Consider the following 15,844-nt stretch of genomic DNA (forward strand, 5'->3'; position numbering starts at 1 on the left):
TCGTTGTCGATGTCTGCGCCGGCAGACAACAGCGAATTCGTGACCCGACGTACGAATGCCGGTCAGGCCGTCCAGCGAGACAGAGTGGGCGCCCCAAAAAACTCCTGCGCGGATTTTTGTGAATTTGTAGGCAGCAAAAATGGATTTCCTGCGATGCACGTCACGGCCAAAAATCGAGAACGACGACCTTGTCCGCCGTTCACGGTCCCGTCGTCCAGCCGTATCTTGCGAACGAGGATTCGCGCACGGGCGCCGACGAACCCGCGTCAACGCGAGAAGTCCAGTAAGTTTGATCGTTTAGAGAAAAGAGTACTCGTAACAAGGATTCTATAGTTGAACCTGCGAAAGGATCGTTGTCGATGTCTGCGCCGGCAGACAACAGCGAATTCGTGACCCGACGTACGAATGCCGGTCAGGCCGTCCAGCGAGACAGAGTGGGCGCCCCAAAAAACTCCTGCGCGGATTTTTGTGAATTTGTAGGCAGCAAAAATGGATTTCCTGCGATGCACGTCACGGCCAAAAATCGAGAACGACGACCTTGTCCGCCGTTCACGGTCCCGTCGTCCAGCCGTATCTTGCGAACGAGGATTCGCGCACGGGCGCCGACGAACCCGCGTCAACGCGAGAAGTCCAGTAAGTTTGATCGTTTAGAGAAAAGAGTACTCGTAACAAGGATTCTATAGTTGAACCTGCGAAAGGATCGTTGTCGATGTCTGCGCCGGCAGACAACAGCGAATTCGTGACCCGACGTACGAATGCCGGTCAGGCCGTCCAGCGAGACAGAGTGGGCGCCCCAAAAAACTCCTGCGCGGATTTTTGTGAATTTGTAGGCAGCAAAAATGGATTTCCTGCGATGCACGTCACGGCCAAAAATCGAGAACGACGACCTTGTCCGCCGTTCACGGTCCCGTCGTCCAGCCGTATCTTGCGAACGAGGATTCGCGCACGGGCGCCGACGAACCCGCGTCAACGCGAAAAGTCCAGTAAGTTTGATCGTTTAGAGAAAAGAGTACTCGTAACAAGGATTCTATAGTTGAACCTGCGAAAGGATCGTTGTCGATGTCTGCGCCGGCAGACAACAGCGAATTCGTGACCCGACGTACGAATGCCGGTCAGGCCGTCCAGCGAGACAGAGTGGGCGCCCCAAAAAACTCCTGCGCGGATTTTTGTGAATTTGTAGGCAGCAAAAATGGATTTCCTGCGATGCACGTCACGGCCAAAAATCGAGAACGACGACCTTGTCCGCCGTTCACGGACCCGTCGTCCAGCCGTATGTTGCGAACGAGGATTCGCGCACGGGCGCCGACGAACCCGCGTCAACGCGAGAAGTCCAGTAAGTTTGATCGTTTAGAGAAAAGAGTACTCGTAACAAGGATTCTATAGTTGAACCTGCGAAAGGATCGTTGTCGATGTCTGCGCCGGCAGACAACAGCGAATTCGTGACCCGACGTACGAATGCCGGTCAGGCCGTCCAGCGAGACAGAGTGGGCGCCCCAAAAAACTCCTGCGCGGATTTTTGTGAATTTGTAGGCAGCAAAAATGGATTTCCTGCGATGCACGTCACGGCCAAAAATCGAGAACGACGACCTTGTCCGCCGTTCACGGACCCGTCGTCCAGCCGTATGTTGCGAACGAGGATTCGCGCACGGGCGCCGACGAACCCGCGTCAACGCGAGAAGTCCAGTAAGTTTGATCGTTTAGAGAAAAGAGTACTCGTAACAAGGATTCTATAGTTGAACCTGCGAAAGGATCGTTGTCGATGTCTGCGCCGGCAGACAACAGCGAATTCGTGACCCGACGTACGAATGCCGGTCAGGCCGTCCAGCGAGACAGAGTGGGCGCCCCAAAAAACTCCTGCGCGGATTTTTGTGAATTTGTAGGCAGCAAAAATGGATTTCCTGCGATGCACGTCACGGCAAAAAACCGAGAACGACGACCTTGTACGCCGTTCACGGTCCCGTCGTCCAGCCGTATCTTGCGAACGAGGATTCGCGCACGGGCGCCGACGAACCCGCGTCAACGCGAAAAGTCCAGTAAGTTTGATCGTTTAGAGAAAAGAGTACTCGTAACAAGGATTCTATAGTTGAACCTGCGAAAGGATCGTTGTCGATGTCTGCGCCGGCAGACAACAGCGAATTCGTGACCCGACGTACGAATGCCGGTCAGGCCGTCCAGCGAGACAGAGTGGGCGCCCCAAAAAACTCCTGCGCGGATTTTTTGAATTTGTAGGCAGCAAAAATGGATTTCCTGCGATGCACGTCACGGCCAAAAATCGAGAACGACGACCTTGTACGCCGTTCACGGTCCCGTCGTCCAGCCGTATCTTGCGAACGAGGATTCGCGCACGGGCGCCGACGAACCCGCGTCAACGCGAAAAGTCCAGTAAGTTTGATCGTTTAGAGAAAAGAGTACTCGTAATAACGATTCTATAGTTGAACCTGCGAAAGGGTCGTTGTCGATGTCTGCGCCGGCAGACAACAGCGAATTCGTGACCCGACGTACGAATGCCGGTCAGGCCGTCCAGCGAGACAGAGTGGGCGCCCCAAAAAACTCCTGCGCGGATTTTTGTGAATTTGTAGGCAGCAAAAATGGATTTCCTGCGATGCACGTCACGGCAAAAAACCGAGAACGACGATCTTGTCCGCCGTTCACGGTCCCGTCGTCCAGCCGTATCTTGCGAACGAGGATTCGCGCACGGGCGCCGACGAACCCGCGTCAACGCGAAAAGTCCAGTAAGTTTGATCGTTTAGAGAAAAGAGTACTCGTAACAATGATTCTATAGTTGAACCTGCGAAAGGATCGTTGTCGATGTCTGCGCCGGCAGACAACAGCGAATTCGTGACCCGACGTACGAATGCCGGTCAGGCCGTCCAGCGAGACAGAGTGGGCGCCCCAAAAAACTCCTGCGCGGATTTTTGTGAATTTGTAGGCAGCAAAAATGGATTTCCTGCGATGCACGTCACGGCCAAAAATCGAGAACGACGACCTTGTACGCCGTTCACGGTCCCGTCGTCCAGCCGTATCTTGCGAACGAGGATTCGCGCACGGGCGCCGACGAACCCGCGTCAACGCGAAAAGTCCAGTAAGTTTGATCGTTTAGAGAAAAGAGTACTCGTAATAACGATTCTATAGTTGAACCTGCGAAAGGATCGTTGTCGATGTCTGCGCCGGCAGACAACAGCGAATTCGTGACCCGACGTACGAATGCCGGTCAGGCCGTCCAGCGAGACAGAGTGGGCGCCCCAAAAAACTCCTGCGCGGATTTTTGTGAATTTGTAGGCAGCAAAAATGGATTTCCTGCGATGCACGTCACGGCAAAAATCGAGAACGACGACCTTGTCCGCCGTTCACGGACCCGTCGTCCAGCCGTATCTTGCGAACGAGGATTCGCGCACGGGCGCCGACGAACCCGCGTCAACGCGAGAAGTCCAGTAAGTTTGATCGTTTAGAGAAAAGAGTACTCGTAACAAGGATTCTATAGTTGAACCTGCGAAAGGATCGTTGTCGATGTCTGCGCCGGCAGACAACAGCGAATTCGTGACCCGACGTACGAATGCCGGTCAGGCCGTCCAGCGAGACAGAGTGGGCGCCCCAAAAAACTCCTGCGCGGATTTTTGTGAATTTGTAGGCAGCAAAAATGGATTTCCTGCGATGCACATCACGGCAAAAAACCGAGAACGACGATCTTGTCCGCCGTTCACGGACCCGCCGTTCAGCCTATGTTGCGAACGAGGATTCGCGCACGGGCGCCGACGAACCCGCGTCAACGCGAGAAGTCCAGTAAGTTTGATCGTTTAGAAAAAGAGTACTCGTAACAAGGATTCTATAGTTGAACCTGCGAAAGGATCGTTGTCGATGTCTGCGCCGGCAGACAACAGCGAATTCGTGACCCGACGTACGAATGCCGGTCAGGCCGTCCAGCGAGACAGAGTGGGCGCCCCAAAAAACTCCTGCGCGGATTTTGGTGAATTTGTAGGCAGCAAAAATGGATTTCCTGCGATGCACGTCACGGCCAAAAATCGAGAACGACGACCTTGTACGCCGTTCACGATCCCGTCGTCCAGCCGTATCTTGCGAACGAGGATTCGCGCACGGGCGCCGACGAACCCGCGTCAACGCGAAAAGTCCAGTAAGTTTGATCGTTTAGAGAAAAGAGTACTCGTAATAACAATTCTATAGTTGAACCTGCGAAAGGGTCGTTGTCGATGTCTGCGCGGCAGACAACAACGAATTCGTGACCCGACGTACGAATGCCGGTCAGGCCGTCCAGCGAGACAGAGTGGGCGCCCCAAAAAACTCCTGCGCGGATTTTTGTGAATTTGTAGGCAGCAAAAATGGATTTCCTGCGATGCACGTCACGGCCAAAAATCGAGAACGACGACCATGTACGCCGTTCACGGTCCCGTCGGCCAGCCGTATATTGCGAACGAGGATTCGCGCACGGGCGCCGACGAACCCGCGTCAACGCGAGAAGTCCAATAAGTTTGATCGTTTAGAGAAAAGAGTACTCGTAACAAGGATTCTATAGTGTAACCTGCGAAAGGATCGTTGTCGATGTCTGCGCCAGGCAAACAACAGCGATTCGTGACCCGACGAACGAATGCCGGTTAGACCGTCCAGCGAGACAGAGTGGGCGCCCCAAAAAACTCCTGCGCGGATTTTTATGAATTTGTAGGCAGCAAAAATGGATTTCTTGCGATGCACGTCACAGCGAAAAATCGAGAACGACGACCTTGTACGCCGTTCACGGTCCCGTCGTCCAGCCGTATCTTGCGAACGAGGATTCGCGCACGGGCGCCGACGAACCCGCGTCAACGCGAAAAGTCCAGTATGTTTGATCGTTTAGAGAAAAGAGTACTCGTAATAACGACTCTGTAGTTGAACCTGCGAAAGAGTCGTTGTCGATGTCTGCGCGGCAGACAACAACGAATTCGTGACCCGACGTACGAATGCCGGTCAGGCCGTCCAGCGAGACAGAGTGGGCGCCCCAAAAAACTCCTGCGCGGATTTTTGTGAATTTGTATGCAGCAAAAATGGATTTCCTGCGATGCACATCACGGCAAAAAACCGAGAACGACGATCTTGTTTGCCGTTCACGGACCCGCCGTCCAGCCGTATGTTGCGAACGAGGATTCGCGCACGGGCGCCGACGAACCCGCGTCAACGCGAGAAGTCAAGTAATTTTGATCGTTTAGAGAAAAGAGTACCTGTAACAAGGATTCTATAGTGTAACCTGCGAAAGGATCGTTGTCGATGTCCGCGCCGGCAGACAACAGCGTATTCGTGACCCGACGTACGAATGCCGGTCAGACCGTCCAGCGAGACTAAGTGGGCGCCCCAAAAAACTCCTGCGCAGATTTTTGTGAATTTGTAGGCAGCAAAAATGGATTTCCTGCAATGCACGTCACAACCAAAAATCGAGAACGACGACCATGTACGCCGTTCACGGTCCCGTCGTCCAGCCGTATCTTGCGAACGAGGATTCGCACACGGGCGCCGACGAACCCGCGTCAACGCGAAAAGTCCAGTAAGTTTGATCTTTTAGAGAAAAGAGTACTCGTAATAACGATTCTATAGTTGAACCTGCGAAAGGGTCGTTGTCGATGTCTGCGCGGCAGACAACAACGAATTCGTGATCCGACGTACGAATGCCGGTCAGGCCGTCCAGCGAGACAGAGTGGGCGCCCCAAAAAACTCCTGCGCGGATTTTTGTGAATTTGTAGGCAGCAAAAAAGGATTTCCTGCGATGCACGTCACGGCCAAAAATCGAGAACGACGACCTTGTCCACCGTTCACGGACCCGCCGTCCAGCCGTATCTTGCGAACAAGGATTCGCGCACGGGCGCCGACGAACCCGCGTCAACGCGAGAAGTCCAATAAGTTTGATCGTTTAGAGAAAAGAGTACTCGTAACAAGGATTCTATAGTGTAACCTGCGAAAGGATCGTTCTCGATGTCTGCGCCAGCAAACAACAGCGTATTCGTGACCCGACGAACGAATACCGGTTAGACCGTCCAGCGAGACAGAGTGGGCGCCCCAAAAAACTCCTGCGCGGATTTTTATGAATTTGTAGGCAGCAAAAATGGATTTCCTGCGATGCACGTCACAGCGAAAAATCGAGAACGACGACCTTGTACGCCGTTCACGGTCCCGTCGTCCAGCCGTATCTTGCGAACGAGGATTCGCGCACGGGCTCCGACGAACCCGCGTCAACGCGAAAAGTCCAGTATGTTTGATCGTTTAGAGAAAAGAGTACTCGTAATAACGACTCTGTAGTTGAACCTCCGAAAGAGTCGTTGTCGATGTCTGCGCGGCAGACAACAACGAATTCGTGACCCGACGTACGAATGCCGGTCAGGCCGTCCAGCGAGACAGAGTGGGCGCCCCAAAAAACTCCTGCGCGGATTTTTGTGAATTTGTATGCAGCAAAAATGGATTTCCTGCGATGCACGTCACGGCAAAAAACCGAGAACGACGATCTTGTTTGCCGTTCACGGACCCGCCGTCCAGCCGTATGTTGCGAACGAGGATTCGCGCACGGGCGCCGACGAACCCGCGTCAACGCGAGAAGTCCAGTAATTTTGATCGTTTAGAAAAAAGAGTACCTGTAACAAGGATTCTATAGTGTAACAGTGATGGCAAGACACTCTACAACAACCCTTTTGCTTGGATCCATGGTTAATAATTAATTATTTACTTTATTTTATTTCACTTAATTAATTATCCATCTATATATAATGAATGTATATATATCATCAGCTGCAATGTGCTGTTTGCAGATACACAACTACCTTCGACGGTTCAGTAATAATTATAGAGTGTATTAAGATGTATTTTAGAAGTATTTTGACATTTTATATTAGTGTAATAATAGTAAAAGTTTAAATAGAAAATAATATTTTGTTATAAACTAAGCATTTGTGTGTCTTTTTTAGATTTATTAGAAATAATTAAAAATTGAGTTGAAATAGTATTTAAGTATATGTTTGAAATACAATATTAATAATTTGAAATACCCTTTTATTTAAATAGATATATAAAAAAAAAAAAAAAGAATTATTCTTATACATCAAAATGCAGAACAATACCATCTTAATTTACTTAAATTATGCCTAAATAATTAAATTATAATTATATTGAATAATTTAAAGCAATCTTTGGAAAAATGAATAAATAAATACACGTGTCCAGCCCAAATGAGCACATGCCATCCCAATTCTGTCGGTTCAGCCCCACTCCTTAATGGGCCCAACCAATTAAACCTAGACAGCCCAATTAAATCCAGCCCAGCCTATACAACACTTAAGGTCCTAGCCCACATAGTTCGGCCCATTTAAGCCCTTATAATCCGTACTCATGCAATTCTTCAAGGCCCGGCCCGAATTATTGGAGCCCAGATCATCATACAAACGGCTCTGGATTGCTTTTGCACCGGAAGTCCGCGAGCGAGAGAGAAGCGAGGACAATTTCTGCCATGGAACCGACGGCTTCGGCGGCCCTCTATCCACCGCCGTCGCAGAAGCGGCGGAGCGCCTCAACAACTAAGGCTGATGCATTGGGAAACGATGTGCTTTGCATGATTTTCGCTTTTCTCGACTTCGTCCAACTTATTCGCTGTTCTGCCGTCTGCAAATCATGGTACACTTGTGCACGCACGTAAAAGTCATTATCTACTTGTTGTGAAGTTTTTCTCGGGGAGTTTTGTAGGTGAAATGATGGTTTAGCATATATTACCTGGTGGAAATTGCTTAGTGCGTGGATTTTACTTTCTTTATTTTCAAGCTGAATCGTTGTGCGATGCAGTGAATAGATGTTATGTGTGTTCTTTAATTGTTGAAGGTGCGCGGCGATTAATAAACTCAAGTTGCTGCAAATACAGTATCAAAAGCAACGACAGTTGGAATCTGCAGGCCTTCATGATGGAGCTACGTGTTCTGAAAGATCAATAAATCTTCAGATGGAGCAATTGGCCATGGAACGACAAAGGTTGTCTTTGCAACAAGGTCCTGTTGATGTCTTTAAGTGGAAAGGTCACTCGGTAGGGTAAATGACCTATTCATTCCTTTGTTTTGATCTTGAGCTTCTAAGCTGACCTTTCATGTTGAGTTTTTTTGAGAACTTAAAATCTGTTCTTGAATGATTTAGAAACAAAATTGTAGAAAATTTTAAATGTTTAATCTTGTGAAATGTTGATAGAAAATCTCTATTTAATTTACTGGCACTCCATAGTGTGTTGTGGGCTGTTTTTGCAACTATGGTCCAAGCTTTGGTGTGGTATCATTCCCAATATAAAATTAAATGTATATTCTAGTGCAACTATGTATTATTGCCTTGAATTAAGCCCTTCACAGGCTCTTAAAAAACCTTTATTCTATGGAAAGTCTACATATTGTCAAGGTCATTGTCATTTATATGTAGTTCTCCTAATTTCCAAGAAACATCTTTAAAATTTATATCATTCTTCTAATTCTAAAGCTTTGTCTACTTTTTTATGACCAGTATATTAACATATTTAACATTGTGCTTGTGCAACATGTTTGAGGTTATTAATCATGCATTTACAACTTTTAGTCCTTTCTAAATCATTATTGCATGCATCATTTGATGTTCTTCATGAGGTTGTTTTTTAATTTTCTACTTTCTTGCATGTTCTCTTTCAGGTTTAACAAATGCAGAATGAAGATGGGTTTGGTTCTGACTGGTGTTGGAGACAAGGTAGCACAAGTTTGGTTTATCATTGCATGTGTAATATTTTCTCACATTCTCATGTCTTGTGAGAAACCTCATCTTCATCAGTACTTCTCACTGAGCAAAGTGACCAATAGCACAAGCTGGATAAAATTAATTTAAAAGAGTAAAATGTAGTTACATATACATATACAATTATACATAGAAAATTATAAAGTACTCAAGCAGATACATAATTTTCATTCCAAATTTTCAACTCATTATTATTTCCAGTTTTGTTCCATTTCTGGATGTGTTCTTGGATGATCATAATATTACTGGACGAATTCACTTGTGTATTCTCTCTGGCATTTGGAGCTCTATGAGTGCAGGTGATGCGCCTATGGTCAGCAGAGAGTTGCAAAGGGTTGGATGAATATTGTCTTCCTGATAAAGCGCCATTAATTGATTTTGATTTTGATGAAGGGAAGGTAACTGTGAACTTGTTCCTGCCAGTACAATTTTCATTTGCTTGCATAAGGCTCTGAAATTGTTGTGGTAGTGTCTTCTTGTTCCTGGATTGCTGGGATCAATTTTTGAGTTGCTGTCTTCAAGGTGTTGATATACTATTTTTTAGATATTCTAATCATTCTTTTCAAACAGTTGATCTAAGATACCATTTATGTAATTATTCCTTGCTTGCTATGGTCATCATCATTGTAAGGTGCTGCTAACAAAAACTTTCGATATGTTTGGGTTTAAGGAGACTGGAACATGAGATCCAAACTTAGGATTTTTCACCTGCCATATACTACTTGGAAAACTAGAAAAGAATAGCCTGCCTTAGATTTATATGTTGCTTAGCTAGATCTTTGTCTAGCTTGAAATCTAACTGGCACCTCTGGGCTTGTTTGATTATGATCCTGAAGGTTGTTGGTCTTTTGGGAACTCGCATGTGTATATGGAGGCGCATTGGGACTAGAGATCTATTTTCCTCTCGTGATGGATTGTTTACAAGTGGATTGTGTATGCGGTGAGATATACTTTATCCTAGTTGCAAACTATTCTTGTAATATATAACTATGACATTCTGTAGAGATTAAGTTCTTTTATTGATTGACAGCCACTACCAAATGTGGACTATATTAGTTCTGATCTTTCGAATCATGAGCTGGACCAGTCTTACCTTTTCTTGGTCAAACAATTTGTTTTAAGTTCTACCTTTCTCTTTCCTAAAATTCATATGAAACTTTAATATTATTATGATTTATGAGAGGCACTGAGATTATAGCAAGCTATTTAGATGGGTCAAGGGTGTAGTGAACCTAGCTACAGTTACATGTTCATTTGTATAAGATGAATGATGTTTGATGAGATTTATAAGGCAATATCGCAAACCACTCTACACAATTAATTGACTGGATGATGGGAAATGACACACCTTGACATGCGTGGGATAATTCTGCAAACGAATGGGCGTTAGGTTTTATTACCTTTTTAGCCTATTTACACATTATTCTTTCAGCAAGGACAGTAATTGTTATTCTTCATAAATTGAGATAGAAATATGTTTTGCTGAAACGGCTCTTTATTCTCATTTGCAGTTATGTAGACCCACTGGCTGCAGTTGGGTGTGAAGATGGGAAAGTCCGTATATATGACATGTACAGCCGAAAGATTTCACAAATAATCAAGTATGTATGTTTGTCAAATTTCAGTCTAACCTTTACCTTCATCAAGTCATAATTATATTACTTTCAAGTCTTGTCTTACCTTGGCTTCTTCTTCCTTTATACTACCCTGTATGTACTGCTTCTATTACATATTTCCAGATAGTTATTTATGTAAAGGATAAGATCATTTCCCAATGTGGGGACTTGTGGAAGATCATGAACCAGGCATTCCTTATATAAATTTCTTGTACACATGAACTGCTCTGTAACGGCCAATAGAATTGATGGCCCTCCCTCATCAGCATAATTCAAAGACAATTGTTAACACTTTGTTAACCTGTGGTTTAAAGTTTTATTGCATATAATAAATAAATAAAATAAATAAATCAGATGTTCCAGAGCTGTGGAACAATCTTATTTACTTACCATGAACTGCAGTTGGCTCGTTCCCTTTACATTGCACTTTTCTTCTTATATTATGGCAGGATGCATCCTGGCTCCGTATCGTGTTTATCTTACACTGATGAGCAACTGATTATCAGTGGCTCATCTCATGGTGGTATATCAATGTCGGATCTTTCTTCAGATCAGCGAGTGGCTACCTTGCGCACATCTAGTTATGCAGGTCTCTAGATAAATCCCGGTTTTTCTTGGAATCCTTAATCTTTTATGAGTATTTATGCATAATATTGCAACTTATCTCTGGAATACTAGTTATGGGGTGGATGCAAGAACTCTGGTTAATTTCTTTGCTAGTTATTTAGAGAATGAAATTCATATCATTAGGCAGTCACATTAGTTTTCGAAAAAGTTCCATGTGCACAGTAATTTACTCTGGAAATGTTGTAGAGATCAATTTGCTGAATGCATAAGGTTAATGTGGAGCCAGTTGTAATGCAGTAGTTTGCTTGCTCCCTTTATTCCCGCCACAGCTGTTGCTTTAATTTAAAAATAGGAATATAATTGTTAGAAGTCAATCTTGTTTCCCTGATTCTGCATTTTTGCAGATGGTATAAAGTGTCTGTGCTTCAATCCAGCCTCATATTTACTATTTGCTGGATCTACTGCTGGCCATGCTTCTTGTTGGGACCTGAGGTATGCTGTCCGTGATTACTTTGAAACTTCAGAATGTTTAGTTCACTTTGTTTACTTCTATCCGTAAGTACTTGCATATATATGTGTACATATATATATATATGAATGTTCAGAACTAGTCTTGAGCAGTCTAGAATTTGGTTTTATTACCTTTGTAAAGCATTACTTTCAACTTTGAATATAAGTGATTTTTGTATGAATTTTTTTTTTTTTTGTGAACTAAATAGTTAAATCAACTTGGGTTTCCTACAGAACATCGAGACGCCTGTGGGATACACGAGTAAGTCCAAACGTGATTTACTCTATGCATCACCTGCAGAATGACAAATCAACATTGGTAATTGGAGGAATCGACGGTGTGTTAAGAGTCATCGACCAGGACAGCGGAGAGATCATTTCCAGATACATTGTGGACGAAAACAGAAACCCGTCTCATCGCTCAACTAGCAAAAACCAGAACCCCTCGATTGAGCACAAACAAGCTATAAGGCTTTCGGAGGATGACCAGGACCGTCTATACCTAACGCCGTCGTCACGGCCTCCTATAACATGCCTGTGTGTCGGAATGCAGAAAGTTGTCACAGCCCATGGCAACAAGCACATCCGAGTATGGAAGTTCAGAGGTAAATAATATGACCATTCCAGATTATTTTCCTACAGTTTGATGTGTGATCTGAAATTGGGTATTTCTGTATTGCAATAAGTTAATGATATAGTAAAATTTTATTATAGTTGTCTGATATTTGAAGATTGATTCATCACTAATTTTTTAAATTTTTTGCCCAATACTGGAAGTTAAACCACAGCTCCTCCTACTACATGTACGGCCCATACATTTGGCATAGGTGATGAATATTGTAAAAATATGTGTGAAATATTTTTAGATAAGAGTTTTAAAAATTATTGAGGCTCCATTTAAATATGAGTTTTGTGAGATGTAGAAAATTTTGAAAATAGTAAAAAAATTAAGGATGTGTTTACCTGTGATGTTTTGATTTTGATTTTTGATTTTGAATAGTAAAATTTTGAATTGAAATAGTTGTTTGATGTGATATAAATATGTATTGATATGATGGTTTGAATGTAAAATTAAATTTTAGTATAATAAAATAAATAAAAATTGAGTGTTTGATTTGCCCTTTAAGGGCAACTCCAACCCACTGCATAAAATGCAGTGGGTTGTGCAAAAATTTGGGGGAGGGGCTCCAATCCACCTCTAAATTTACATAATATAATAAATACTCTTTCAATTTAAATTATATTATACAAATGTTATTACTTTTATATTACACAATACTAAAAGGGTATTTTTGTCTTTTCTGCATCAGGAGAGAGAGTATTATTTTTTTATTATTTTTTATTAATAATATATTTTGATATAATAATTAATATTTAAATACGCAAAAAGTAAATTAATATGTGAAGTGAGTATGATATTTTTTTTAAAAAAAAATGAATTGCATGAAAATTCTAAAAAGTATTGGGTAAACAAAAGTCCCTAATGTTTTTCTTTAGAAATGTCTCTAATGTTTTAAACAGATAGTAGGTGATATTTTGTAAAAAAAAAAAAATTGAATTTAATGTTTATTTTTTAAAAAAATTAGAAGGTCAATGCCAGAACTTTCAGGTAAATATGTTCCTTTATGATATAAATGGTACTTTTTGGAGTTTTGAGAAACCCAAGGGGCAATTGAGTTATTACAAAAGTACATGGTCCCTGCAAATATTCCACATTTTTAATAAGGAGAAAACTTTTTCAGTTTTTATTATAATTATCTTTTCCTGTAAGAGAGAATCTTTTACGGCGGAAACTTGACGCGGCTCATCGTACGTCGTTTCTGTATTATTTTTTTCATTAATATTAATATTGAAAGAAAGGGAAATTTTGAAAATATTATAATAAAGGTATTTGGACGGTCAGGATTAATTAGATTAATAGGGGACCACATTCAGATTATTATTATTATTATTATTATTATTATTATTATTATTATTATTATTTAATGTATATTTTATTTAAAATAATATATATATAAAAAAAAAAAAGAGAAAATCATTTTAAATCAAAAATTTTACAATTCAAACCTTACCACTTATTGAACTCAATTCTATATCAAAGCGAATCAAAAAGTAATTTAAAATAATTTAAAATATCAAATCCATCAATTATTTAAAATTAAAATTTTGATATTTAAAATTCAATATCTGATTTCTAAACTAACAAACAAACATAACTTATGTAATGGCGAAAATTTTGAGTTATGTAGTTACATTATTAAATATGAAGTCAGACTTATTTATATATATATATATATACACACGAGTATTTCTTATGATTTTGTTTTGAATTTAATATTAAAATAATATATCATAAAATATTTTATAAAAAAAATATAAAATCAAAATAATTAAAGTTTTTGATTTGATGATCACCTAATTTAGTTGGCATATTCAAATAATAATTACCTACTATAAATAATAATACTATATGTTCAATTGTTGTCTACAAAAACACGCAAAAGGACTAGAATGCAAATCACATAGAAAGCAAGGGCACGAAAGCAAATATATAATTGGAGAGAAAGAAAGAAATCTCGTGGAAAGAGCGTATATACATACAAAAACCTGTATGTATATATATATATATATATGCATATAAACCCCAGTTGGAAAGCGCAGTTTTTAAAACAACCCTAATTCCAAAATCTTCTCTTCTCCCCTTTAATGGGAGCCAGAAAAAATCCTTGGCCGTGGGAAACTCATCTCTTCTAGGTTCTATCTAACCAGCAATAACTCATTCGTTTAAGATTTCTTCGCAATTTTGAGAAAAATCTTGTGAGGCGAGGAAGATCCATCGGTAATGGGGAAATACATGGAGCTGCTTGACGCAGGTGTGCGAATGGCTTGCAGATTTCACTCTCACTGTCCGCAGACTGCGCGGATGTATTACCATCCTCCGGCCCCCGGCCAGGATGACGTCGCACACCACAACGGAAGATCCGTGGATCCGGCGGAGATGGCGGCGAAATCGCCGGAGTCTAAGTCTGTTGCCTGTAGGATTGTTGACAAAGCGGATCTCATTCTGTATACTGTTGCCTGAGGCTTTAGCTTTTTTTTATTATTATTATTTGTTTTAAATGATTCTTTGTGTTTTGGAAGAGACTTGCTCGATTCGAAGGAATGAATTCACTGTTCTTTTGATTTCTTTGCTTTGCAATTGTTTAATGATTTGTGTTGGGATTTGATTATTCTATTCATTCGCCATACAATTGATTCTGTCCATAAATCTTGATAAATTAAAAAAGAAATATATATATATTTTTTCCATATAATTTGTTTTTTTAATAATTATATTTTATTAATTTTAATTAAATTATTTAATTATTTTAAAATTTATAATTATTTTTATTATTACATTATTCACTTTTCATATTTCTCCTAAAATTCCTAATTTCTCTAAAATTATTTTTTTTACTGATTAATTCTTAACTACTAAAAAAAATATACATATGAAACCAAACTTCAAACATTCACAATATGGCTTTGAAAATAATGTAAACAATTCCATAAGCCATAATCATGGATTTATTATTATTATTTTGAAATAAAATCAAAAGGTACAAAGGAATGGGATCGTTGGGTTTATTTTATTTTGGTATGTACGTAGCGTAGGTGTAAGCAAGTGGGTTGTTTGGATTAGTGGAATTCAAATACCAAGTACTAAGTATTTGTTTATTTTTCAAAAACATTTTAACAAATTCTTTCAAACAAATTAATATATTATAAATATTTAATATTTTATTATTATGACATAAATCTCTATATTTCATATAAAAATAATAAAACAAACACACCCTACATAATTTAATGTTAGTATTTATTTTTTTTTATAATAACTAGAAATACTAATAATTTAATACTATTATTATTGGAATTTGGATGCCGTGGAGCCGCGTAACAGCTAATTGATTAGTAGTTGATGCCCTGCACTCATGCAGCGCCAGAAGAACAAACGGCTAGAATTTCAACTTCATCGGTCGGCTCGGCTCGGCTCGGCTGATTTTGCGGCTTTTACTGTACTAAAATGGACTTGTTCGGTCAATTTTGACTAGAACAACCTTTTGCTCACCAATCGCTTTTGAATAGTCAACTTTTCTTACACGCTAATTTTATTAATATTATTATTATACTGTAGCCAACTAGTTGGGCTGATGCTTATACTATTATAAATATAATTTAGTGGAGTATAAGGAGTACAAAGCAAGGTATACAAGTATAATTATATTTATATATTATTACAATAATGAAAATATAAATAAGTGGTGGATCTTTTCCCGAATATTTGATATAATATTTTATCAAAAACAATATTCTTTTACCTTATTTCATTTTTATTATCATGCCATCGT

The 15,844-nt window shown here is 41.1% G+C and overlaps 1 protein-coding gene across 1 annotated transcript; it reads left to right on the forward strand.

Moving 5' to 3' along the window:
• Positions 1–7,418: 7,418 nt before the first annotated feature.
• Positions 7,419–12,335, forward strand: LOC127261250 (F-box/WD-40 repeat-containing protein At3g52030). The gene is made up of 9 exons (XM_051289504.1): positions 7,419–7,638; positions 7,840–8,043; positions 8,661–8,715; positions 9,060–9,158; positions 9,597–9,700; positions 10,272–10,361; positions 10,826–10,965; positions 11,348–11,435; positions 11,688–12,335. Exons 1-9 carry the CDS (start codon positions 7,475–7,477, stop codon positions 12,064–12,066), a joined length of 1,323 nt encoding a protein of 440 aa, XP_051145461.1. The 5' UTR covers positions 7,419–7,474; the 3' UTR covers positions 12,067–12,335.
• The last annotated feature ends 3,509 nt before the right edge of the window (positions 12,336–15,844 follow it).

The sequence above is a fragment of the Andrographis paniculata genome, unplaced genomic scaffold (assembly GCF_009805555.1).
Source record: "Andrographis paniculata isolate CXL003 unplaced genomic scaffold, ASM980555v1 Contig62END, whole genome shotgun sequence".
Lineage (NCBI taxonomy): Eukaryota > Viridiplantae > Streptophyta > Magnoliopsida > Lamiales > Acanthaceae > Andrographis > Andrographis paniculata.

Excerpts from the sequence above, each read along its gene's own strand:
- LOC127261250 (XM_051289504.1), top strand. The coding sequence starts at position 7,475 with ATGGAACCGACGGCTTCGGCGGCCCTCTATCCACCGCCGTCGCAGAAG. Across the intron at positions 8,044-8,660 it reads TGGAAAGGTCACTCGGTAGG|GTTTAACAAATGCAGAATGA; the intron begins GTAAATGACCTA and ends GTTCTCTTTCAG. Across the intron at positions 11,436-11,687 it reads GCTTCTTGTTGGGACCTGAG|AACATCGAGACGCCTGTGGG; the intron begins GTATGCTGTCCG and ends GGTTTCCTACAG.